The sequence below is a fragment of the Cucurbita moschata genome, unplaced genomic scaffold (genome assembly GCF_002738365.1).
Source record: "Cucurbita moschata cultivar Rifu unplaced genomic scaffold, Cmos_1.0 Cmo_Scf00004, whole genome shotgun sequence".
Taxonomy (NCBI): Eukaryota; Viridiplantae; Streptophyta; class Magnoliopsida; order Cucurbitales; family Cucurbitaceae; genus Cucurbita; species Cucurbita moschata.
In genome coordinates this window covers 2,052,543-2,076,728 of record NW_019268520.1, presented here as the reverse complement: position 1 = coordinate 2,076,728, position 24,186 = coordinate 2,052,543, and the positions used below count along the sequence as shown (strand labels likewise).

At 35.9% G+C, this 24,186-nt stretch overlaps 5 protein-coding genes and 1 long non-coding RNA gene across 7 annotated transcripts in view; 2 read left to right on the top strand and 4 right to left on the bottom strand.

Moving 5' to 3' along the window:
- The window catches only part of LOC111441582, a 24,489-nt gene extending 9,172 nt beyond the window's left edge, over window positions 1–15,317 (top strand). Inside the window, exons 2-3 of the long non-coding RNA XR_002710181.1 lie at window positions 7,299–7,306; window positions 15,306–15,317. This is a non-coding gene — a long non-coding RNA (uncharacterized LOC111441582). The remainder of the gene's footprint in view (window positions 1–7,298; window positions 7,307–15,305) is intronic.
- LOC111441574 (protein trichome birefringence-like 6) lies at window positions 1,591–4,120 on the top strand. Its single transcript, XM_023078618.1, has 5 exons — window positions 1,591–2,556; window positions 2,641–2,833; window positions 2,921–3,111; window positions 3,474–3,632; window positions 3,711–4,120. The coding sequence occupies exons 1-5, from the start codon at window positions 1,835–1,837 to the stop codon at window positions 4,033–4,035; spliced, it is 1,590 nt and encodes a 529-aa protein (XP_022934386.1). The 5' UTR covers window positions 1,591–1,834; the 3' UTR covers window positions 4,036–4,120.
- On the bottom strand, window positions 5,674–7,540 carry LOC111441578. The gene is made up of 2 exons (XM_023078621.1): window positions 7,219–7,540; window positions 5,674–6,178 (listed from the first exon to the last, which is right to left on the bottom strand). Exons 1-2 carry the CDS (start codon window positions 7,534–7,536, stop codon window positions 5,708–5,710), a joined length of 789 nt encoding a protein of 262 aa, XP_022934389.1. The 5' UTR covers window positions 7,537–7,540; the 3' UTR covers window positions 5,674–5,707.
- On the bottom strand, window positions 8,880–13,876 carry LOC111441576 (ATP-dependent Clp protease proteolytic subunit 5, chloroplastic-like). The gene is made up of 9 exons (XM_023078620.1): window positions 13,603–13,876; window positions 13,096–13,215; window positions 12,886–12,970; window positions 12,686–12,778; window positions 12,532–12,577; window positions 12,360–12,432; window positions 11,243–11,277; window positions 11,021–11,109; window positions 8,880–9,371 (listed from the first exon to the last, which is right to left on the bottom strand). Exons 1-9 carry the CDS (start codon window positions 13,728–13,730, stop codon window positions 9,144–9,146), a joined length of 897 nt encoding a protein of 298 aa, XP_022934388.1. The 5' UTR covers window positions 13,731–13,876; the 3' UTR covers window positions 8,880–9,143.
- Window positions 15,318–15,443: 126 nt separating the features above from the next.
- On the bottom strand, window positions 15,444–16,661 carry LOC111441579. Its single transcript, XM_023078622.1, has one exon. It carries the CDS (start codon window positions 16,392–16,394, stop codon window positions 15,699–15,701), a length of 696 nt encoding a protein of 231 aa, XP_022934390.1. The 5' UTR covers window positions 16,395–16,661; the 3' UTR covers window positions 15,444–15,698.
- A 923-nt stretch (window positions 16,662–17,584) lies between these two features.
- LOC111441901 (receptor-like serine/threonine-protein kinase ALE2) lies at window positions 17,585–22,858 on the bottom strand. 2 transcript variants are annotated; one of them, XM_023079092.1, is made up of 8 exons: window positions 22,339–22,858; window positions 21,067–21,477; window positions 20,536–20,913; window positions 19,738–19,950; window positions 18,918–19,289; window positions 18,550–18,793; window positions 18,322–18,469; window positions 17,585–18,179 (listed from the first exon to the last, which is right to left on the bottom strand). In XM_023079092.1, the coding sequence occupies exons 1-8, from the start codon at window positions 22,367–22,369 to the stop codon at window positions 17,799–17,801; spliced, it is 2,178 nt and encodes a 725-aa protein (XP_022934860.1). In that variant the 5' UTR covers window positions 22,370–22,858; the 3' UTR covers window positions 17,585–17,798. The 2 variants fall into 2 exon arrangements, with proteins under 2 accessions (XP_022934860.1, XP_022934861.1); XM_023079093.1 differs by having other exon boundaries at window positions 20,536–20,910; window positions 22,339–22,857.
- Between the last annotated feature and the right edge of the window lie 1,328 nt (window positions 22,859–24,186).

Sequence of the window (24,186 nt, the reverse complement as noted above, 5' to 3'; positions counted from 1 at the left end):
TCGTTACAGATGAAGAGGAAATAGGAATTAAAAAAAAAAAAAAAAAAAAAAGTAAGAAGCATAATTTAAATGGTCAATGTCAAAGCTTAAATCAAGGGTATGAATAATTATTAAGAAGACTCCAAAATTATTTTATTATTATAATAAGGGTTTTGTTTAGAATTGTGAATAAATTATGAACCATTATCTTATAAGTCATAAGAAAAGACAAGTTGTGTGGCGTACGTACCATCTAATCAATATTAAATAAAAGACATGCTAATTTGTTTTTTCTTTATTTTCTTTATTATAATAAAAATAAGTAATTATTTTATTTCTTTCCCACATTTTGTTTTTCATCTAAACTTGATAACATGCATTGGTTCAATTTTAAATTAGGGAAAGGTATTTTACTATATATAAAATTTCCTAATTTAGTGCTCCTTCCATTTAATTTTTGTGATATTACACGTTAATCAAACAGAAGACCGAAACACCCTTATATAAGTGTAGAAATTTTTTGTACCTAGACGCGTTTTAAACACCTTGAGAGAAAGTCCAAAAGCGAAAGCCTGTGGACCTTGACCGTTACAATTTTGGTCTCCCAAATTTAAAAATTATCAAATAGTTTTTTTATTTAATAATTTAAAAGTTAACGAGAAGATTAGTCCATGAGTTTATTGGACGAAAAAATAATTTTATACGGAGTCAGATTTTATTTTATTTTCGATATCAAGTTACAAATTTTGTGGCCGTAGGACATATATTTCGATTCACGAAAGTACTATAAATTATCATCAATTTCGAGAAATATACATACCCATATTTTCCCACCGTGTTATGCATTTTATATCATTATCCCAGACGACTGTTTACCAAAAATATTGGTCTAAGCAAAGTCGTAAGAAACATATTTAATTAACAAGAAAAAAATGGGTGAGATACAAGCTAGTCTGACCACGAGGAAGAAAGAGATCTTTTTCAATACTGACTAACGGGCCAAACCTTTAGGTTGTTTAAGTAAGTTGGATTAGGTTAGATTGGAGTGATCCTCACGGCTCTCTTCATCTTCTGAATAAGAGTTTTAAGAGTTTTTTTTTTTTTTTTTTTTAGGTTATTCACACAAAGCTATAAAAAATAGAGTCTAAATCAGTTGAATTTTAAACCAAAGTCAATTTGTTTAAAATAGTTACAAGATTAAAATCTTCCAGGTAGTGATAAAGATGGTCAAAACAAATATAACGTATTAACTATTAAGACACCCATTATTGTTTTAAAATATCATCGCCTAACTCCACAATTATTTGATTTTTTTTTTATAAAAATCATATTAAATGTTGGTAAAATCAAGATGAACAGGTGGGATGGGTCCAAAATCAGTCCAATAACCCAAATCAAGTTAGAACATAACAGTTTATAATCAAAATCAGTTTCAACATTCATACCATTGAAAAACTCCAATTAATTTACTTCACAAATCTTGATTCCTTGATTCACACTCAATGAAGATATTAAATTCCCAAAAACGCTCCGGAATCGATCTCTGTTCATAGAACAACTGTGAGTACTACTTTTGAAGGGGTGTTGTTATCCCAAGCTTATCCCTGAAGAAAAGTGACATTTATTTAATAGCTTCATGTTAGTGATTTGATGGAGTGGAGCAGTTGAGGTTCCAGAGAACTTCCCACTAACAAACCCCATTTTTCAAATCTCTCCTCTCGGCGTCTTTATTCGCTGCCGCTCTGTTTTTGCCCTCGATTTTTGTTCCATTTCTGATGTGACATTTCATAATTGCTCTGCCTCCAACACCCCATTTTTGTTTTCCCTTTTTTTCTTTTTTTTCTCGTGCGAATCGATGGAGCGGCAAAGAAGCTTCGCTGTTAAACCCACTAGATTCTTGGTTTTCACTTTCACAATCTCTTCGTTTATCATCTTCCTTTCATTTATTTCCCTTTGGATCGTCAAGAATTCCCCTGCTCGCCCTGAGAGTTTTTTGTTCTTCAACAGAACCCCAGTTGCTGTGAGCTTCTTCAGACCCGTGAATCTCCAGACGGTCAACAGTTTCGGGAGGAATTTCTCAAGAACTGATGCGAATAATACGCATTTGATCGATACCCATTTCAGGAAATCTGAAAATCTTTCTGCCCACTTGAAGAATCCTGAAAATATTACTGGGTATGGTGGGATTTCGATTCCCGGTGAACAGAGGAATGAGAACGCCGCGGAAGAAGGGAAGAAGGACGGTGGCGCTGATGGAAATACCACCGCAATCCGGCCAAGCGACGGCGAGACTTCGATTAAGGAAGTTGAAGTGCAATTGCCCATCAGCGAGATGATTAAGAACAAAGAAGTGAAAATTCCATTGGAGAAATTAGAATCCCCAAAGAAGATAGTGAGAAACGAATCTCATCGGTGTGATTTAACAAAGGGGAAGTGGGTTTTTGATGAGAGCAACCCACTGTACTCGAATGGTTCGTGTCCTTTCATTGATGAAGGTTTTGATTGCGAGGGAAATGGCAGATTGGATTTGAACTACAAGAAATTCAAATGGCAACCCCAAGATTGTGACGATTACAGGTATGTTCATCTTCATTTTTTTTCTTAGTTTTGGCCAACAAATCCGTAGGTTTCTGGGTTTATGATTGTGGGATTTGAATGAAGATTTAACGCAACAAAAATGCTGGAACTGATAAGAGGGAAGAGGATTGTCTTTGTGGGAGATTCAATCAACAGAAACCAATGGGAATCTATGCTGTGTATGTTGTTTAGTGCCATTAAAGATCCAAGGAAGGTCTATGAAACTCGTGGCCGAAGAATCACCAAGAAGAAAGGGAATTATAGCTTTAAGTTTGTGGTAATTCATTCTACTTTGATAAGTTCTTTCCTCCTTGTAGATTTATCAGTTGTTGTCATTGTTGATGTCTGTTGTTTCTGTTTGAAGGATTACAAGTGTACTGTTGAGTTCTATGTCTCGCATTTTCTTGTTCATGAGGACAAGGCAAGGTTGGGACGGCGACGCATACAGACGCTGCGAATCGATACCATCGATCGGGGCTCGTCGAGATGGCGGGGTGCTGATGTTTTGGTTTTCAACTCTGCTCATTGGTGGTCTCATTACAAAACAAAATCAGGGTTAGTTCCTTTGTTGTCCTCATAGTTCTAGTAGAAGCAATGTCCTACCCATTTTGACTGGTTCCATTACTCTTTGGTGTGAAATCCCACGTCGGTTGAAGAGAGGAGAACGAAACATTGCTTACAAGTGAGTGTAAACCTTGAGGGAATGCTAGCCATGGGTTTGGGCTGTTACAAATGGTATCAAAGCTAGACAACAAGCCATGTGCTGACGGCGACAGCGTACATTGAGCCTAACTTAGCAACCTTTTAGTCAGTCTAATTATAGAAATTCCTGCTCTACTCACTACTTATTCACTATTCTTATGTCAAATGATCCAAATTGTGTATAAATCTTTCATGATGAACTGGTTTTACAACAGGATCAATTACTACCAAGAAAGAGACCAAGTTCTTCCTAGACTCGACGTAAATATTGCGTTCAAACGAGCTTTGACGACTTGGGGAGCATGGGTCGATAAGTACATAAATTCAAAGAAAACCCGAGTTTTCTTTCGAAGTTCAGCACCGTCCCATTTCAGGTATTGATATCAACTTTTCAGCAGCTTGCAAAGACAATCTCCTGAGTTGCTGAGTATGTGTGATGTTTTTGAATATAGGGGAGGGCAGTGGAATTCAGGTGGGCATTGCAGGGAAGCAACAGAACCTCTAAATGTGACATCATCAAACTTGGGTTACCCAGAGAAGAATGTGATTGTAGAAGATGTGATAAGTCAGATGAAAACTCGAGTTACTTTGTTGAACGTAACTGGTTTATCGGATTATCGGATCGACGGGCACCCGTCCATGTACGGGAAATCGGTTGTAAATAGGCAGGGTTCAAGAGGAGGTGAAGATTGCAGCCATTGGTGCCTGCCTGGTGTTCCTGATACATGGAATGAGTTGTTGTATTTCCATTTGAACTATAATGAAATGGTGAAATGAATTCTTTTTGTAAGGTTTGTGTATCATATTCCATTGCTCATTGATATCAATGGTTGAAGGCTGAGATGAGCTTTCAATTGAAAAATATTATCTATTCATCATAAATAATTAACACTAATCAAGAGGAACCAACCAAAATAAGGGTTTTTTTATTTTTATTTTTATTTTTATTTTTGTGATTTTGATTTGCCAACTAATTATGGATTTGATTTGTCAACTATAATTAATAGATTGCTCAATTTTTATATTTTTTTAAAAATAAATCTCACTATTTTTAATAGGATTTCTAATAAAACTAAAATTTTAATTTTATAAACTTTCAAAATGTTCTCGATTCTCTACGATCACTCTGCAATGGTATGACATTGTTTACTTTGAGCCTTGTATTAATGAAGATAATGTTTCTACTCCCTTAATTAGCCGATGTAAGACTCCTCTCCCAACAATCCTCCTCTCGAACAAAGTATGCCATAGAGCCTCCCTCCCTTGAGGCCTATGGAGCCCTTGAACAACCTCCCCTTAATCAAGGCTCGACTTCTTCTCTAGAGCTCTCGAACAAAGTACACAATTTGTTCTACACTTGAGTCACTTTTGACTAAATCTTTGAAACTCACAATTGATTCTGTTGATATGATAAAGTTAAGGGCATGACTTTGATACCATGTTAGGAACCATGACTCTACACAATGTTATGATATTTTCCACTTTGAGCATAAACTCTCGTGATTTTGCTTTTGGTTTCCCCAACCTTCATACCATTTGTGATAGTGTTCCTTATAAATCCATGATCAACCCCTTAATTAGCCAACGTGAAATTCCTCTCCCAACAATCTACCATCAAATTTCATGTCGGGAGACTATTAATCTTCAACTCTTTATTTAACATATTTGCCTCAAGCATGGCCTCCTCTTGACTGAAGCATCAAACAACAGAACAACTTCATATTTTTCCAAAAATAGAACATGTTCCTGATGAGAATTCCTAGGTGGATTGTGAAACCAGAGAGAGAGGAAAACCAAACATTTATTTATAAAAGTGTGGAAACCTCTTCCTAGAATATGCATTTTAAAACCGTGAGGTTGACGACGATACATAACATGCTAAAGCGAACAATATCTGCTAATGGTGAGCTTAGCTCTTACAAAAGGTCTGTGATTCCTAACATAGCATCAGAGCCATGCCCTACAATTAGTCACATCAATAGAATTCTCAAATGTCAAACAAAGAAGTTGTGAGCTTAAAAAAGTGTAGTAAAAAAATGACTCAACAAATGGTGTATTTTGTTCGAGGGCTTTACAGAAAGGAGTCGAGCCTCAATTAAGGAGAGGTTGTTTGAGGGCTCTATAGGCCTCAAGGGAGGCTCTATGGTGTAGTTTTTTCCCGGAGAGGATTGTTGAGAGAGAAGCTCCCATCGGTTAATTAAAGGATTGATTATGAGTTTATAAATAAGGAAATATATCTAATACGAGGCCTTTTGATTGTGCGGGTATGTAGTTCCCAATATGGTATCAGATAGCTATACCCTTAACTTAGATATATATAAATTCAAAAAAAATTGAGAAGTTGAATTGGTAATTTAACCAATATTCTAAATAGTGTAACTAATTAACAAGTGGCGAAATAAAATGAATGCGACCAACAAATTGTAAATTTTAGAATTAATTAAAATTTTCAAACATTGTTCACAACGACAACCTCATCCGAGCATTTAGAATGTTTTTTAGAGACCAAAATCCGAACCAACCATGCAACAGAATTCACAATCTTACCAATTCCAATGCCTACGATTATGTAATACAGGCACCAATTAGCAACCTCCGCCGGACCCAATTCCGCCGACGTCAACCACTTTATTTCCGCCACAACCACCAGCGCGTCTGCCTCATCCCTCAATCGCCACCACCACACCCCACCCAAGCTCACCGCCGTCGCCGCCGTCTCAAACCACCTCTCCTTTCGAGATTCCCCAAATACGGTGTCGTCCACCACCGGCTTCACCACCGCCCTTGTCCAGTGCACCACCGCCTCATGCAAGCCAACGAAGAACAACAACCTCCTCCATAGACCACCCTCGATGTGCCCTGCCGCTGGGTTGTTTAGGCCGCTTGATAAGCTCCCCTCGATCCCGACGCCGACACATACCTGTTGTTGTTCGCTCAATTGATTAAAATATTGTATATAAATTACCATATTTATTTTAGGAATCACGTTATATTGGTTGGATGATGAAAGTCCTACGTTGGCTAATTTAGAAAATGATCATATATTTATAACAAGAGAATACTCCCTCCATTGGAATGAGTCTTTTGGAAAAGCACAAAACAAAGCCAAGAGAGCTTATGCTCGAAGTAGACAATATCATACGATTGTGGAGATTCGTGTTTGTCTAACAATATTATCTACTTTGAACATAAACTTTCATGACTTTGTTCTAGATTTCTCCAAAACGCCTCGTATAAAGATTTATTTCTTACTTATAAACTCATGATCAAACTCCTTAATCAGCCGATGTGAGTCTCTCTCCCAACAATTCTCCCCTCGAACAAAATATACTATAGAGCCTCTCCTAAGATCTATGTAGCCCTCGAATAGTCTCTCCCTATAATTGAGATTCGACTCCTTCCTCAGGAGCCCTCAAACAAAGTACACCGCCCTTGAATAGTCTCTCCTTTTAATTGAGATTCAACTCCTTTATCAGAAGTTCTCAAACAAAGCACACCCTTTGTTCGACACCTGACTCACATTTGACTGTTCCATCGAGTCTTATAACTTATTTATTCGTGTTAAAGATATTTAGTAATAAATTATAGTTTACCATATATATTATATTTGATATTTTATTACAAGTCAAATATCTACCCTACCTATCTTTCCATTTATGTAATTTATTTGATTATAAATAAGATAACTTTCACGCCATTTAAGTGTGGTGGATTAATCAAACATTCTCAGTTCGACACAAGGATTTTATTGATATGGCTAAGTTAAGGGGCACGACTCTGATACAATGTAAGTGATTACGAATCTCCACAATAATATGATATGTACACATTGAGCATAAGCTCTCATGATTTTTGCTTTGGAATTTCCAAAAGCTTAATTTGTTAATTAGTCAGTACGAGACTCCCTCTCAATAATCCACAACTGTTTAAACTAAAAAGAATGAATGTGTTTTGACGTACCTGAAGAGTGCAGAGGAAAATCCATGTAGTGTAAAGACGGGGTTGGGAGACAGGGGCAGGCAGTTTGGTCGGAAGAGCAGATTTTCCGGTGAGGGAGTGGAGGAGGGCGGAGAGGACAACGAAAGAAACAAGAAGGATAAGAAGAGGGGAGGTTAGATAGAGGATAAGAGAGAGAAACAGGGGCGGAAGCAACGGCGGGCCGGCGAGATAGAGGGCGGAAGAGAGGCGAGCGAGGAGGAGGAGCGAGAGGGGAAGCAAGAGGGCAAGAAGGTTGACGGCCAACAGATGAAACAAAAACCAAGCTCTTAGAATTTCCATGCCGTCTTTTTCGAAAAACAATTTCATTTGGTGTATAAATAAATAAACAGAAAAATTAAATGTTTATAAATATCTAAGTAGGTGTGTTTTGGAATAATCTTGTAATCATTTAAAGTGGATGCCACGTCTACAGTTTTTTTGGATGATGAGTTGACTCAGACTTGGTCAAATCATTACATATATATATATATATATATAAAATAACAGAAAGTTGAGGAATATGTGATTGCATGTTTCAATTTTATAATATAATAAGTAACGTTACATGTATATTATTTAATATTATTACATGTTTATTTATTAATATTTAGCAAATATACTCAAATCGGTTAATTTATAATACATTCAAAAGGGTCTAAAAAATTCTTCCAAAATAAAAAAATTTCTTCTCCTTGGTTTTTGTCTTCTACTATTTCTTTGTACATGATTATAAATTTAAATCTCAATTTATGTATGAACTTTGTTATAATTATTATTATTATTATATTCATTTATTAAATTCAAAATTTTAATTTAGATATTTAAGTGAAGTTTTATTACCGTATTTAGAATTTCTAAAAAGAAAATACAAAATTAAGATTTTTAATATAGGAATAAGTTGAGATTACATCTAAATTAAGTAGACACTCAACAAAAATATCTAAAGAAACTTTAAAATAATTGAAAGTCTTTTTTTTTTTCAGTATAATTAAACATATTTTACATGGAATAATTTTATATTAGGTGACTTATTTGAATTTTTCTTTTTAAGACGAAGTGTGCTAAATGGAATCCTAATCCATGAAAATAATCTTTAAATTGTAAACGATATTAGTGATGGTTATGACTTGTAAATGTTCGGTTAAAAAAAAACAACTCAACACAATTCTAAGGTTGGATTAGATTGAACTGTAAACTGTATTCAGATTATTGAATCACTAACCCAACAGAATTCTATACAAGTTGTTCTTGTTCACCTGAGTTATTAATTTGAAGTTAGTCCAAAAGAATTTTTCAATCCAAACCAACATATATATCCCTAAGAATTTAAATCTCTTCATATATAGTTGAATGAACTAAATACCTCATTAAAAATAGATTACATAAAGTATCAATCGAACATTACGAGAACTCGTTCATAGTACCAAAACATTCTAAACTACTTTTGGAGGAAGCAGTAAAATAATGTTTTCCTCAATCTTTCAGTTCAAACACACTCAAACATCATGAATAATGAGTAATAATGCTACTTCAACCCCAATATTCTCAAGAAACATTTCCATAATGCAACAACTCCATTGAAAAAAAACACTAAAATATCAGAAACAACCAATTTCCCAGATAAGAACCACCGCCATGCAACGTATAGGGAAAGCTACCGAATGCATTGGAAATTCATTGAAACCTAATGCACATTAATCCACAATCAAGACAGTGACTACATAATAATGCAGCCTTTTTGTTGGGTCGGCGGCATCTTTTCACAATATTGAATAAATATTGCCAAGTGTTAGGCCAACATCATTCTTGTCATCCCACCCAACCAGAGGGGGCATGGAAGCCATGTTGTTAATGGTCAAAATCTTCATAAACTAAGATGGTTTTCGCTTATAAATCTACAAGATGAACTAATCTGTTGAACCTGGCAAGTCTTTGGTGGCAGATGCAGCTGCTGAAGGTTTGAAAGCTTTGAGGGGATTCATTATAACTCCATCTATAAGTCCATATTCTTTAGCTTCTTGAGCGCTCATGAAGAAATCGCGATCCGTATCCTGGTTAATCTTATCAAGACTTTGACCAGTGTGGTAGGAAAGATACCCGTTAAGATTTGCCTTATGATGCAACACTTCATTTGCCTGACATGCAAGTTACAGTTTAGGGACTAGGTTGAAAATGTATGAAATTAACGTGGATGAAATCATATTCTACTAATTTAAAGCAATAGCACATTCCTAGTACAATCGTTGATCTAAGAGCAATCTAAACTCTCCTGCCAAAAACTTTTTCAAGGTGGTGGACATGAAAATTTTCATTTTCTTGAAGGTTTGGGAAATGATACCCATTGCAACATTGCCAGAAATTTTTGTTCGAGATGGAGGGTAAAAAACGTCCGGAAAAAATCCTCCAGTTGCACAAGTTGGAGGCATGATCAATTCTGGGCGACAAGACATCTGTGAGGTGTGAGTAACAAGTGATGCTAATTGAATTTTCTTAGCTTAAACAGACTGAAAACCCCAATAAGCATAGGTTGGAGTTTCAAACCCAAAGGCTTAAATTTTAGCACATTTTCTAACAACCGAATGTTGTAGAGTTAAGCAGTTGTCCGTGAGGTTAGCATCCTTATCTCATTAATCTCTCTACGCACTCTTCTCACACTTATCTCACCTTTAACACATTTCTCTTATTACTCTATATCTCTCTATACACACTCTCTCACTAATCTTTCCTAACACCTACATAACCACTACCAGATATTATCCTCTTTGAATTTCTCTTCCGGGCTTCCCCTCAAGGTTTTTAAAACGCGTTTGCTAGAGAGAGGTTTCCACACACTTACAAAAGAATGTTTCGTTCTCCTCCCCAACCGATGTGAGATCTCACAATCAACCCCTCTTTGGAGCCTAACGCCCTCGCTGTCACTCGTTACCTTCTCCAATCGATGTAGGACCCCCCAAATCCACTCCTACGGGGCCTAGCATCCTTGCTGGCACACTGACTCGTGTCTCTCGAGACTCGGCCTCCTAGCTGGCACATCGCCCCGTATCTGGCTTTGATACTATTTGTAATGGCCCAAGCCCACCGCTAGTAGATATTGTCCTCTTTGAACTTTCTCTTTCGGGCTTCCCCTCAAAGTTTTTAAAACGCTTCTGCAAGAGGGAGGTTTTCACACCCTTATAAAGAATGTTTCGTTCTCCTCCCCACCAACGTGGGATCTCACACATAATCTCATTAATTTCTCCCCCATAGAAGTCACGTAGCTTCTGTACATATATGCCTTTTCTCAATAACTTTTACCTACACTTTTTCCCTATGTTCTTTCTCAATACACATTTTTCTTCTGTTAATCTCTCTTTATACACTCCTTCACAATTATTTATTTACCCACACTTTTATCTATAAATACTTTCTCGCTCAACATTTTCTCTCTCATTTTTTTTTTTTTTTCTTTTTGGGTTTTGTTGTTTTCCTCAATCCTAGAATCTCTTTTTAAGTAAATATTAATCTTTTACACAAGAAGATTAAAAAGATTAGATGAAAAGCCCCTTTGAAATATTGGAACCAACCAACGAAGTGATCTATTATAAGCTTTTCTAATTTCATAAGTACCAAAATTTTCCTTTTTAACAAATGCTTCTTTCATATAATCTCCCAAACTCACCCTCAAAGCTCTACTATGACGTACCTTAATAATAGAATGCAACCAAAGGAAGTAACAAAAACCATGGAACAAACGTAGAATTTGATCAATATATCACTGACCATCCAAGAGAATACATAAGGATACCTGAATATCAATGTCAGACTGTCCACCCTGAGCACCACCGAGAGGCTGATGGATCATTATCCTTGAATTTGGCAAGCTGTATCTTTTTCCTTCATAAGTAAACGAGAAGGTGCAGGCTTAATACACAATATACGTCATTTATTTTTAAAAGAGCAAAACATTTCATTTTAGAAACTACAAAAATAAAATTAAAAAGATGAATAACACGAAAAAAACTTGTACCTTTAGTTCCAGCGCTAAGCAGGAAAGCTCCCATACTGCATAATTGAATAAACAGAAAACCCAATGTAAGAACAAACTATCACTTCAAAAATGAAAGGGAGAAATTATAGAAAACAGCACTAGGTTAGGAAACCTCCTCCTAGTCAATTCATGCTTCCCCTTTTTATCCCTCCTAAGCTATTGATACAATTACACGAGAAAAGTTGAGTCCATGATACATGCATCACGGCAAACTTTGAAGCACTGTAAATATATTTTTTGCCAGTTTAGTCTTTAAAAAATACGTGTGCCATTCTAAAACACCAGGTTTTGAGCCTACCAACACCACTTGGACCAGCTCGAGCATTACCTCATTGAAATACTACAGGTACGTGCGATAATGAAATAAGGTCAAACTAAAACTAAAACATTTGGACTGGCCTAAGTTGATCAATTTTTATTAATCTGCCTCCATGGAGGGAAGATAATAATGAAGGCTCCAGCCTTTAGAATACACCATTTTTAATACTATGACTATTAATTTAATTTTTAAAGATATAATGAATTGGAAGCAATATTATCATTAGCAAATAAATGATATTGATGCTGGTCTAATACCCCGAGCACGTCATATTATTATGAATTACCAACCATGTACTTGTTTTCCAAGTTTTTATTTATTTATAAATTGTGGCCTTTAATTTTTCAGCCTTCAATACTATCTATTGCTGTATCAATGCATATAATTGATGTTTAATTATTGTATTATGTTCTTAAAATAGTGTTTTATAACTTAAATAAGTTTATTATAAAGTTACACAAAAAAAATCTTACAATATTTTTATGTTTTCGTGATATCCGTGATCTTTTTCCAAAATATCCATCGATATTCAGATAGCCGTCAATATATCCATAAATCTGAATTTCATCCATAATGATATCAACATTGATATTTTAAATCTTGACAGGAAAAGATGATTGGAACCAAGTGAAAGTTATCTGCCACTATTTTCGATAATAATTCTTCCCAAAGACAATTCAGCAATGACACACTCAATTGTAAATGACACTTGTGGAAATAAAAGGAGAAAAGCAGATTAAAAAGCTTTAAAAAGTAGTGATCTGATGGATCTTGTACCTGGCTGCGAGTCCCACGCAGACAGTAGAGACATCGGGTCTAATATGCATCATAGTGTCAAAAATGGCCATACCTACATAGATCCAAGTAATCATTAGTTAGAAGACAAAGCCAGTTCCAATTTCTAACAGATCAAACGATCATGGAAATGGTTTTCCAATTTCAACATTACCAGCCGTAACTGATCCACCAGGGGAATTTACGTACATTACAATATCCTGTTATACATACCAAAAGTACTAGGTTAATCAATTAGTTATGTAGAAAACAAGATGAACTGTACATGAGCTACTTCCTTAAAATGAATTGAGAACAAAAAAGAGAACCTTATTGGGATCAACAGCATCAAGGTATAGAAGTTGAGCGACAATGACATTTGCCATATCATCATCAACGGCTCCCCCACAACGAATAATTCTCTAGTCCATAAGTAAACAAAAGTATCAAACGAACGTGATAACAACCTATATAAGTGCTACATCAAACCCGGTTCAAGGAAATAAATATTGCAGACCTACACCCTTACATATTGAAAAAGCTGGCCTATAACACTTTGGAAGCGTTCCTGCACCATTGGAGGAGGACCTTGCCCTTGCGCATAAGCATCATCCCTGTGAATCATGCAGAATATAATTTCAAAATCCATTAAGAAGTATTTCAATAACTGATAATGATTGTAGCCTTCTTTGGCCCCAAAAAAACGAATGGGGAGCTCCAAGTTAATCAATATATGCACCTTATAGACCAAATGCCTTGGCGACAATTCCTACCCAGTGATGAAAACTCGCCTGAGTAGATGGCTTTGACTAGAGAATTCTTGAGGTTTCTTCTACCACCAACTATTTTTCCTAGTTTCCTGCAAATAGTGGGTACTACAATCAAAGATAATAGATAAACAAGAGAAGACTAGGCTTATGCAACACAAAATAGGATATCGACAACAAAAAGGTTTAAAAACAAAACCAAACTCTCCCAGTCTCATCATCCATAAAAAATCACCTAGGCGTGTTCTTGGCAATAGTAATCTCCAAATACCCAAACTCCATCTGGACACTGAAACCCTTTCATTTCGAAATCAAACTAAAAAATACACCAATTCAGAAAATCCATTGCATTGTCAACAAAGAGCCCACACATTCATAATATTTGACATTCAAAAACATCCAATTCAAGCGAACTACCCTAATACTACCAACATTGCATCGAAACATAAAAATAAACGAAAACCACCCAGAAGGGGTACCTCGAATGAAAAGGCAGAACAGGAAGAAAGAGCTTGTGGGACTCGGAAGAGGAGCTAGAATTCGGAACTGAAACGAGGGAGTTTAATCGGAAAGACGAGGCAGACGTGTAGGCGAAAGTATGGGCCATTGTCGGAGCTAAAGGTTCCAACAAAATCTCAGCGCAAAGCAATAGAGGAAGAAGAAATTATGGAGAATTAGTGTCCGGCGTGAGTTGGGAGCAACGTCCGAAGAGGTCTTATCTAGAGAAGAAGAAGAAGATGGGTCGAGCAAGTAATTTGATGGCAGCGACCTCTGTGAATATCTCCTTCAGGGACTCCACAGATAGCCACTTCACAATCACACGCCTCGAGCCCGACATGTTGTGGGCTGCGACCCATATTTTGGATATGGATCTTATGGGCCGGGCTTTTCGTTTTGTATGAGCCCAATTGATACAATCCTTTATTAATCATTTTATTTTTTGTTTTCTATTTTTAATTATGTTGCAAAGTTTTTTTTACCTTTCTTAGAAATATTATAAAATTGAATTTAGTAATTTATTTTGAGAATTACAACTCAAATAAATGAGGAGATTTTTTTTATCATCTTATCAAAAGGGAAAAATATGAGTTCGTTCCCTAAATTAAAAAATGTGAGCTTTTTATTCAATTACAAAGTTAATCTCCGCTCCAGCTCTTATGTTTATTACAATACTAAAACAATAAAAATAAAATAGGCATTCGTTTGGATAGAAAATCAATTTAAAACTAACAATATAACACATATTCTTCAAATACAAAGTTCTTTAATGCGGTTTGTTCTCTATTGGTTCAAACATGGTAGGTTCTCTATTGGTTCAAACATGGTAGGTTAGATACAAAGTTCTGGTGGGTCAGATACAAAGTTCTCTGTTGGTTCAAACATGGTGGGTGAGATACTACGACACAAAGTTCTCTGTTGGTTCAAATAGGGTCAGATACAACATAAAGTTCTATGTTGATTCAAACACGGTGGGGTCAGATACAACATAAAGTTCTCTGTTGATTCAAACAACAGACTAGTTCTCTGTTGATTCAAACAACAGACTAGTTCTCTGTTGATTCAAACAACAGACTAGTTCTCTGTTGATTCAAACAACAGACTAGTTCTCTGTTGTTTGACAGAGTAATTCTCTGATCAACAGAATAGTTCTCTGTTGATTCAATCAAGATCAGGGTAGTTCAACAGAGTAGTTAGATTCAGAGTAGTAGAATAGTTCTCTGTTGATTCAATCAAGATCAGGGTAGTTCAACAGAGTAGTTAGATTCAGAGTAGTTCAACAGAGTAGTTAGATTCAGAGTAGTTAGATTCAGAGTAGTTCAACAGAGTAGTTAGATTCAGAGTAGTTAGATTCAGAGTAGTTAGATTCAGAGTAGTTAGATTCAGAGTAGTTAGATTCAGAGTAGTTAGATTCAGAGTAGTTGATTCAGAGTAGTTTTCAATCAAGATCAGGGTAGTTCAACAGAGTAGTTGATTCAGAGTAGTTGATTCAGAGTAGTTGATTCAGAGTAGTTGATTCAGAGTAGTTCTAGTTCTCTGTTGATTATTAGATTTAGTAGTTCTCTGTTGATTGAGTATTGAAGATCAAAAGTAAGTTCACTATTGATTCAATAAATAGAGTGGGTCAGATATAACACAAAATTTTAAACAAGGTGGGCTACAAATGGTAAGATACAACACAAAGTTCTCTTTGATTCAAACTATGTACCCACTTCAAGGGTCTCCCATAGGTAAATTAGTTAAATATTTATACATTTAGATTACAAGGCGTTTCAAACTAAGATATTATTATTATTATTATATGATAGCGTGATTACCAACATGCCAATGAATCACTACAAAATTTATTCCATCAATTCATGAGAGAATGTATTGAGAGCAGAATGTTGTATGATCATCATCATCATCATGCTGAATTAATCTTCTCCAAATGAACACGATGGGTTGAAGAAGAAGAAGAAGAAGAAGAACCAAGAACCAAGAACGAAGGAAGAGGAGGCAGAGTCCATTGAGTCAAATCATTGCATCAATCAATCAATCATCTTCTCCAACTAGATCGATCGATCGATCCTCTCGGTCACAGGAGCAATTTGGAAATGGCCAAGCAGTTAATTGCGTACTTGTTCATTTTGATACTAAGATCGTCCAATGGAGAATCCACTCCCATCTCCAGAAAAGTATCATCGCAAGTCACCAGATCCGTCAATACGGCCGTCAGTGCGCTCTCCATTCTACCAACGTCATTCACGTCGATCGCTTCCGTTGCGGTCCGTAGATCATCAATCGCCATATCGAAATTCTCCAGGCAAGTATCGTAGCACGAGTCTTCCGCATTCGTTAAACCAGATTCTTTGTCCAGTTTTTTCAATACCGCAATTGCGTCCTCCACCTCTTTAATCGATAGCTGAATTTCCGTTTTCAGTGCAGAAACAGGATTCACCGTTGATCCATGGATGCTAGATGAAATCGAGGATTCACACAGCTTTGGATTGCTCGTCACATCGCAGATCTGCACCAATTCGGTCGGTTCCGTCGACGACGACGACGCCGATTTCGAACTCGATTTGCCCGCGGACTTCGGCGTTCGTTTTCGAGATATCGACTGCGAAATGTAAACCGGCGGGGTGCTTGGTGTAGGAAGTGGAAGAGTAGAGAATTGAAAGAGGGAGGTGTTTCGAGGAACGCAAATGGCAATGGCGGGGGAGGAGAAAAGAGAGGAGAGGGCGAGGAGGAGGAGGAGGAGGCGGTGGAAGACATTGTTGATGACCTCCATTTTTGTTCTGCTGCTGTTCTCTTCCTCCGGCGAAGAAGAAGATGCGAAAATTGTAGGGGAAAAGGGCGGTGGAGAGGCTATGGAGGGTATCTATGGCGGATTTGGGCTCTGTAGAAGAAGGGAACAATAGCCATTACAATTGACTCAAGCAACTGCTACAAATAGGTAATCCTCTCCCCTGTTCTGTTCTGAAATCATCTTCACCACAATTTCTTTCGTCTCTTTTTACTATTTATAACATTCACATTCAAATTTAGAAATTTATTGTTTACGACGAGGAAATAAAATGTTCTTCTTCCTCTTAATTGACTTTCATTTTGTTTTTCCCAAATTGCGAAAACAATCCACCAATCAGTAAAAATTGAAAAAAAAAAAAAAAATGGGCATGATTGAACATACCCAATGTTCAACCGTGTTTCATGCTTTTGAATTTATGGAACTAAATTTGATTGAAAAGGATTTAATTATGTTAATTATTTGAAATTTACTACACATTTTATGCAAAAAAAAAATAATCATAATAATAATAATTGGAAAAGGATAATTTTTACCGAACCCATTTTATAATTGTTATAAATTATTTTATCTAAATGTTCATCGGAGAAGAATACATATGAGTAGTCCTTTGATTTGCTTGGGTGATATGATTTTTATCGATGATCCAATAGATCTATGGTTTTGGAAATTTAATTAAATATGGACTATATACATATTTTTATTGCTCAATTATTCTCGTATTAGAATATATTAGAATATTAGAAAAGTATATATATAATTAATTAAGTGTTTGTTTTAGGACTTGAACAATAGTTACAAACAATTCGTGAACGATCCACTTGCATATAATGAATACAGTAGTAAACACAATTTGCTCTATAATATATAAAAGTGAAAACGTTGAATAATGAATAAAAGTTAATTAATTAATTTTGTTATAATCTATGCTATGATTTGCCTTCGTTAGCTCATAAAAACTATAAAGATCAACTTTAAAGAAAAATTGAAACTTTCAAATTAACATTTAATATATTTTATATATAAATAGAGAAAACAAATATATTGTATTTAATAAATTAAATATATAAAAATATATATTTATATTAGGATATGACCAATTGTCATGCTCAGGTTGATAGAACACTAAAAAAACATTAGGAAAGAGTAAATTAAAAGCTAATTAAAAGAGGAAGAATCAGAAGCAAAAATGATCCATTAAACAAAGCTACAAGAACACATATTTACAAAATCTATGCATCACATTGAGAACAAGCAACACTGCCATGGGAAAATTGAAACAGCAGTTCTCCACAATCACCATTACAAAGGAGGCAGAGGGAGAGAGAGAGATGGTGGGGGATTCTACCAATTCATGTGAGATTCCTAGTTACCTTTCTTTCAAGACTTTCATCGTCCCTCGTGAAGATCTTCGGAGAAAATTGCTGTCCGAGATACATTGTCGTTGTCAAAAGTGCTTAAACCAGAATAAGGTCCGGAAGAGAACACTGAAGAGGATCCATCGGACTCGAAAGTTGTTGACGACTGTCTAAGATTGGTTCGGTTGTTGGAGGATGGTACCGCCATGGAGTCTTGGTACTCTGTCACACGTTGCACCATTTTAAGAGACTGTACAACTTCACCCATTGTCGGACGTTGGCCAGCCTCCGGAGCGACGCAGGCTGCAGCAATGGTACACACCCGCACAAAATCTTCCTTTGGATACTTCCCTCCAAGTCGTGGATCAGGAAGTTCTTCCAACCGTTCCTTGTCTCTCAAAATCGGCCTCGCCTGAAATGAATAGAACACACGCATCTTAGCTTCCAACATTACACTAATTTTGCAAAGATTACCAGAAAGGCACAGCAGCAAGCACATTTATCAAAATATCAAATGATGAGAAGAAAAAGAATTGCTCCAAGAAAAAACGCACCCACGTGACCAGGTTCTCTTGACCTGATGGTTGTGACATATCTACAGGTTTCCTTCCGGTAAGCAACTCGAGAAGTACAACTCCGTAGCTATAAACATCGCTTTTAATAAGTAGATGGCCAGTCATTGCATACTCGGGGGCGACATACCTGAGAGGGAACTATATTCCATCAAAATCCCAAGATTCAATTTACAAGAATTGACTAATTTGAGGAGGAATGAGACAAACCCAAATGTGCCCATCACACGAGTAGAAAGGTAATTAGCTCTGCCTTCCGGAGCTTGTTTAGCAAGACCGAAGTCGGCAACTTTGGCATGGAAGTTGTTCTCGAGCAGTATATTCGATGCCTTAAAGTCTCGGTGTATCACACACGGTTGCGAGTCTTCGTGAAGGTAAGCAAGCCCTCGAGCAGCATCCAGTGCAATCTTCATCCTGGTGTCCCAATCCAAAGGACAATTAACACCCAAAGGACCTGGGAAAAAACATAAACTTGCCGACATGTTGTTGTAAACAAATATTTCAAACTCAATATAAATTGCCTTCATTCAAAGGTTCATCCAATACTAGTCCGCTCAGTAGAAAGAGAGAGTGGTTACCATGGAGCCAGGCCTCCAAGCTTCCATTTGGAACAAGTTCATAGCATAGCAGGTTTTGTGAAGAGTCGCGGTTACAGTAGTAGCCAACGAGTTTGATGAGATTTCGATGATGCAACCGGCTAAGCATCTCAACCTCAACCAAAAACTCCTTGTCGCCTTGTTGCCCACCACTTGAAAGCCTCTTGATTGCAACGGCTGTGCCATCACTTAAGACACCCTTATAAACCCTGCCAAAACCACCCTCCCCCAGTATGCTTGCTGCTTCAAAGTTATGAGTTGCTTCTTTAAGCTCTTCATAAGTTAGAAATCTCATACTAGATGGATGAGAGAAAGATCCTACCCCAGGCGCTTTGTCCGTGACCCTTGATTTTTCTGAGATGTAGGAAGAATGGATGAATATACAGTTGACATAGAAGTAAAAAGAAATGACATCAAGAAGTTTATAGAAATTGTAGAAACGATGATATCAACGATGTCGCATTGAATAGAATTCAGAACCATTTATTAGTTTTATGAGGATTGAGAAGCAAAATTCTTACATAATGTTGTGAAAACCACAACTTAACTCATTTACGCTCATGTTGTACGACCAGTGCTTAAGATCTTACCTCCTATTTGGCAATTCCTATTAACCTTATTGCCATAAAATCTAGTGGATAATATGGGCCTTGTACTATGTTCCATACTTCATCACAAAATGAAGTAGCTTTAAGTGTCTGTGGGTTCGAGGTGGCGACTGAGATATTCTTCAAAAGCTACGTATAAACTATACAGAGGAAAGAAATTAAGGACAAAGTCGTTTAAAATTTTACACATGTACCTGGTACTAATGGAGGTGCTTCAGCAGTTTTCCCACGATGAGATTTGCATAAACAAATTATCAACACAAATAGAATGGCAAGGAACAGAAAACCAGCGCCAATACCAAGAAGTGTCAGATTAGAATGGTGTCCTTTACTAGGAGAACTGAGTGATGTTGAAGCTGGAAAATGATATGCTGGAGCTTCTACTGGTGATGCAGAAGCTAGAGGAGCTGTAGAACAGATGAAAATATAATAACACAATAACTTGAAAGTGATTGTAAATACTCACATCAGCTACAGCCTAAGGGCTTAATAGAATGAAACAGCAAAAAGATTAATATCCTCAAAAGCAACAGCTGCAAGCAGAGTGTACCCTAATTCCTCAATTATTCATACATTACTTTTTTTTTTTTTAATAAGTATTCATACATTACTAATTTATAGCCTTTCTGTACTACAATGACATTGAGAGCTGTTTTTTTATAGCCTGGATTTGAATTAAGAGCTGTTGATGAATTTTCATTTTGAACAGCATAATCGTTCGGGTTCAAGAGATTAAGTAAAAAATATCGGCTTCCTCTGGCGTGCATTTAAAGATACATACTATCAAACATGAAACATACACATCTAGGTAGTCTCCCAAAAAACAGAGTGCACAGTTCTAATTCTCCATCAACAATATAGTTCACTGCAAACCAAATTGTATATAAGTTGCAACTTACCAAAAACAAAATGTTCTATAAAAGCTAGGGCTACGGTAACAATGCCATTAGCAGCATGCACGGTTAAATAATTGATCGAAATATTGGATGTACCTTCAGAAGGAGGCGGAGGCTTAAACCAGGTAATATTGAGAAGACTGTAATCACCAACCTGTGTCGGGTCTAGACGAACCTTGTGCATTATAAGTGAAGAGTTTATTGCAGTCACATCAACTGCAGAAAAGCTGATCCCAGAGTGGGGAGTAATGTCCATTGAGATATTTAACCTCGATAAACTAAGTACATAAAAGTTTATCAGCTCAATCTGAGAGACTTGTAAACGAAGTTCCGAAGCTAACTCTTCGAGAAAAAGTTTCCAATTAGGATTCTGTGATACATTCAAGAGGAGGAGATCAATTTTTAGGGGATAGACACAATGGCAGTCATCACCGCTTCCTCGCTTCTGCACCATGTCAGGTTTGCAACAGTCTGCTAAATGATGAATAAAACCAGGAGCATGCCTCAAATAAGTGTAATCATCAACAAATAAAATTAATCAAAGTAGCTCATTTTTAATTCAAAGACAATTGCAACAAAGAAAATATCAGAAAACAAGGAAGAAATAAAATCCAGTATACGACTTACCTGCTGCATTAGGGGAAAGTGGTGGCTGAGGTAAGCCAGAGGGAATAGCGCCAGCACTGGACTGTATGGGAGCAATGTTTTCAAGGCTACCACCAGGAGGAGCTGATCCACTCTTCATCAGTGGTTTTGAAAAACTTGAACTTATGGGTGGGTGACCAGAAGTGATAAGAGGCCCATAATAAGGAGAAGACGCTGGTGCTAGTCCAGCTATTGGCGCGCTCTGTGGTGACATATATTTTCGGTGGTGGGATTGGTGAAGAGGCAATTTTGCAGGTAGAGGCATAGCACTGGTAGCGGGTGCAACCAAAGGTCCTGGTAGTATATCGGGGACATTGGCATTGGTTATGGAAATCACAAACCACAATAAAATGAACTGCTTTGCAAACCGGCAAGAGACCTGTTCCAATATACCTGCATTATAACCTCCAAATCAAGGTTTCATATACTGAAAATATGTATCGACGTAAATAGTTCCGTGTTTCCATCTATGTATGCTACCTTAGCCACCTAAAGAGGCTTGGAAAAGTTACTAAAGATCGTACGGGCACACTAAAATTCTCTTCGATCCCACAAAGGCGTGTTTCAAATAGCTCACAGATTTTCCAGTAGGGGCAGATTCAGGGAAAAGATTTCAAAATTTATATAAAAGGGTTAGGATTTTGAGGTTGTAACTCTTAACTTTTTCCAAAATTATCAACATAATGGAAATAATATATATAGTTGAAAATGTATAAATTTGCCCTTTCCTATGAAATTATTCACCCCTAAATTCCAGGAGAAGTTTCAGCACCATAATCCACACATCTATACCAAAATATTTCTATAGAACACTCAATCAATATTTACCACTTGAATGGGATAAGATAAACGATTACAAGAGTTCGCCAAGTTATAGAAATGGATATCCAGAGTCGAAAGCACCAATCAAAGTTAAGCAAAGAAGGTGTCGGCAAGCTTGGTATCACAACGTTAGTTCAAGCAAATGTGAAAGCCAGCCAGATCATGAATCAAGCATGGCAACTGAAGTAGAGTTGAATCAATTGCACATCACCAATTTCCTTAAATTCCTTCTAGAGTCATTTTTCGTCATAATCCCACCGACGTTTTTTCATAGCTCAACAAATCACATAAGCTTCAAAATCCCAATCTCCTCTTTACCTCTACCGAATTCCAATCTTCACATTGACAACAATCAAATGTCACAAGGAAAGAGCACTGAAACACCATCAAACCGAGATAAAACACGCAGAGAAAAGACTAAACGAAACATACCCGCGGTGATGGAAGCCGCAAGCACCGACATCACCGACACGTCAGATCTGTTAGATTTGGATCAAAACGCCGAAGAAACCATTCCTGAAATGAGCGTGGGCGGGAAGCAAGAACAAAGACGATGCAAAAGCGAACTGCAAATGGCTCTTTCCAACAAAGAACAATGACAAAAGCAGTGTAGTAACATCACCGAAAAAGGGAATCGAAATGAAGCACAGAGAAGCAGAAGCTACTAGTGAATGAACTGATGAAGGAATCACAGAGTGAAACTGGAAAGACGATGAGTGATTTATGGGAACTTCTTCTTCCTCCTCCTCCTCTTCTTCTTCTTCTGCCCTGACAAAGTGACTGAGACTGAAGAACACTCAGGGAGAAGCTTTTTGGGGGGAAGCTTGTGCTCTCTCTCTCTTTGTTTTTGGATTTTTTTAGGGGTTTTCGCAGAGAAAAAGAATTGAGAGGTTTGATTTGTTCGATGATTTGGGTTTTTCTTTTGGACGATGCGTGAGAAAGCAGAGAAGTAGATAGAGAAAGAAGAGAGAGAAAGATGGGGGGGGGGGGTTTGATGGGCTGCCATTTGCATCAAAATACTAACGTGCGCAGATAACGGAAAAGGACAAATTAACGGTAAAAAAGGATGTTTGCGTCACTGGGATTTCTACTGTTCTTGTCCTTATCTGATTAATCTTCCCATTTCCATTTTATTTGGGAGAAAATTATAATTTAAAAAAGTACTTTTTTTTTTTTTTAATTACTCAACTTTTCACATTTATATTTATTCCGTCTTCCCTCAATATTTAACCACCTACCTCATAGGTTTATTATCGTCTTTTATAAATTCAAAATTTTTAAATCTATTTTATTACTGTAGTTCGTGGTAATTAGTGCATTTTTAACTGCCACTAAAGAAGTTATAACAATAAGCATTAATTGCAACGTTTCTATTGGTTGGGTAATTGCGCACCTTTGATTTTTATTTTTATAACAAAAAATGAATTTTAAATTATTTTGATTATTAGACCAACTTTAGTAAATTATTTATATATATAAAAAACTAAATAAAATAATTAAAAAAAAAAAAAAAAAAAACACATTTCAATTTGTATCTCTAGATTTTCAAAAGTCTCTATATTAGGTTTTAAGGTTTTAAGTTTGGATGAACTACTAGTATTTTTTAATAAGAAATATATAATTTTTTTTAATATATATATATATATATATATATATATATATATATATTTATTTATTTATTTGTATCTCTGGTATTAACTAAATATATATATATCTTTCCTATTTTTTTTAAATAATTTAAAAATAATTTTATAGCCAGTACTATATTTAAAAATTACTCATAAAATTTAAAAATGTAACATTAACATCTTTTACCTTTATAAAAAAAAATTTAAAAAAAATTCTTATTGTCAATATACAGTCGAAAATCATCTATCAATGTCTTATAGATTATCTCGAGTATTTTATACAAAGATATTTTTGAAGTTTTAAAAAAAAATTAAATATATTTATGAAGTTATATTATTGAAATTTTTTAAAATTCAAGAGTAGGTTTTAAACGTTTATATATATATATATATATATATTAAACCATTTTTTACAATTAAAAAGTATTTTTTAAACATAAAAAAATGAAAAACAAATATTTTTTATTTTTTTATTTTTTCAAATTAGCCTTAAAAAAAAGGCTTGTAAGAAGTTTTTGTTTTTTTTACCACTCTAAAATTCATCCTAAATTTAAGCCGGTTTTTTTTTTNTTTTTTTTTTTTTTTTTTTTTTTTTTTTTTTTTTTTTTTTTTTAAGGAATGTGAGGGGGGGCAAGAGGGTAGAACGGGCGTC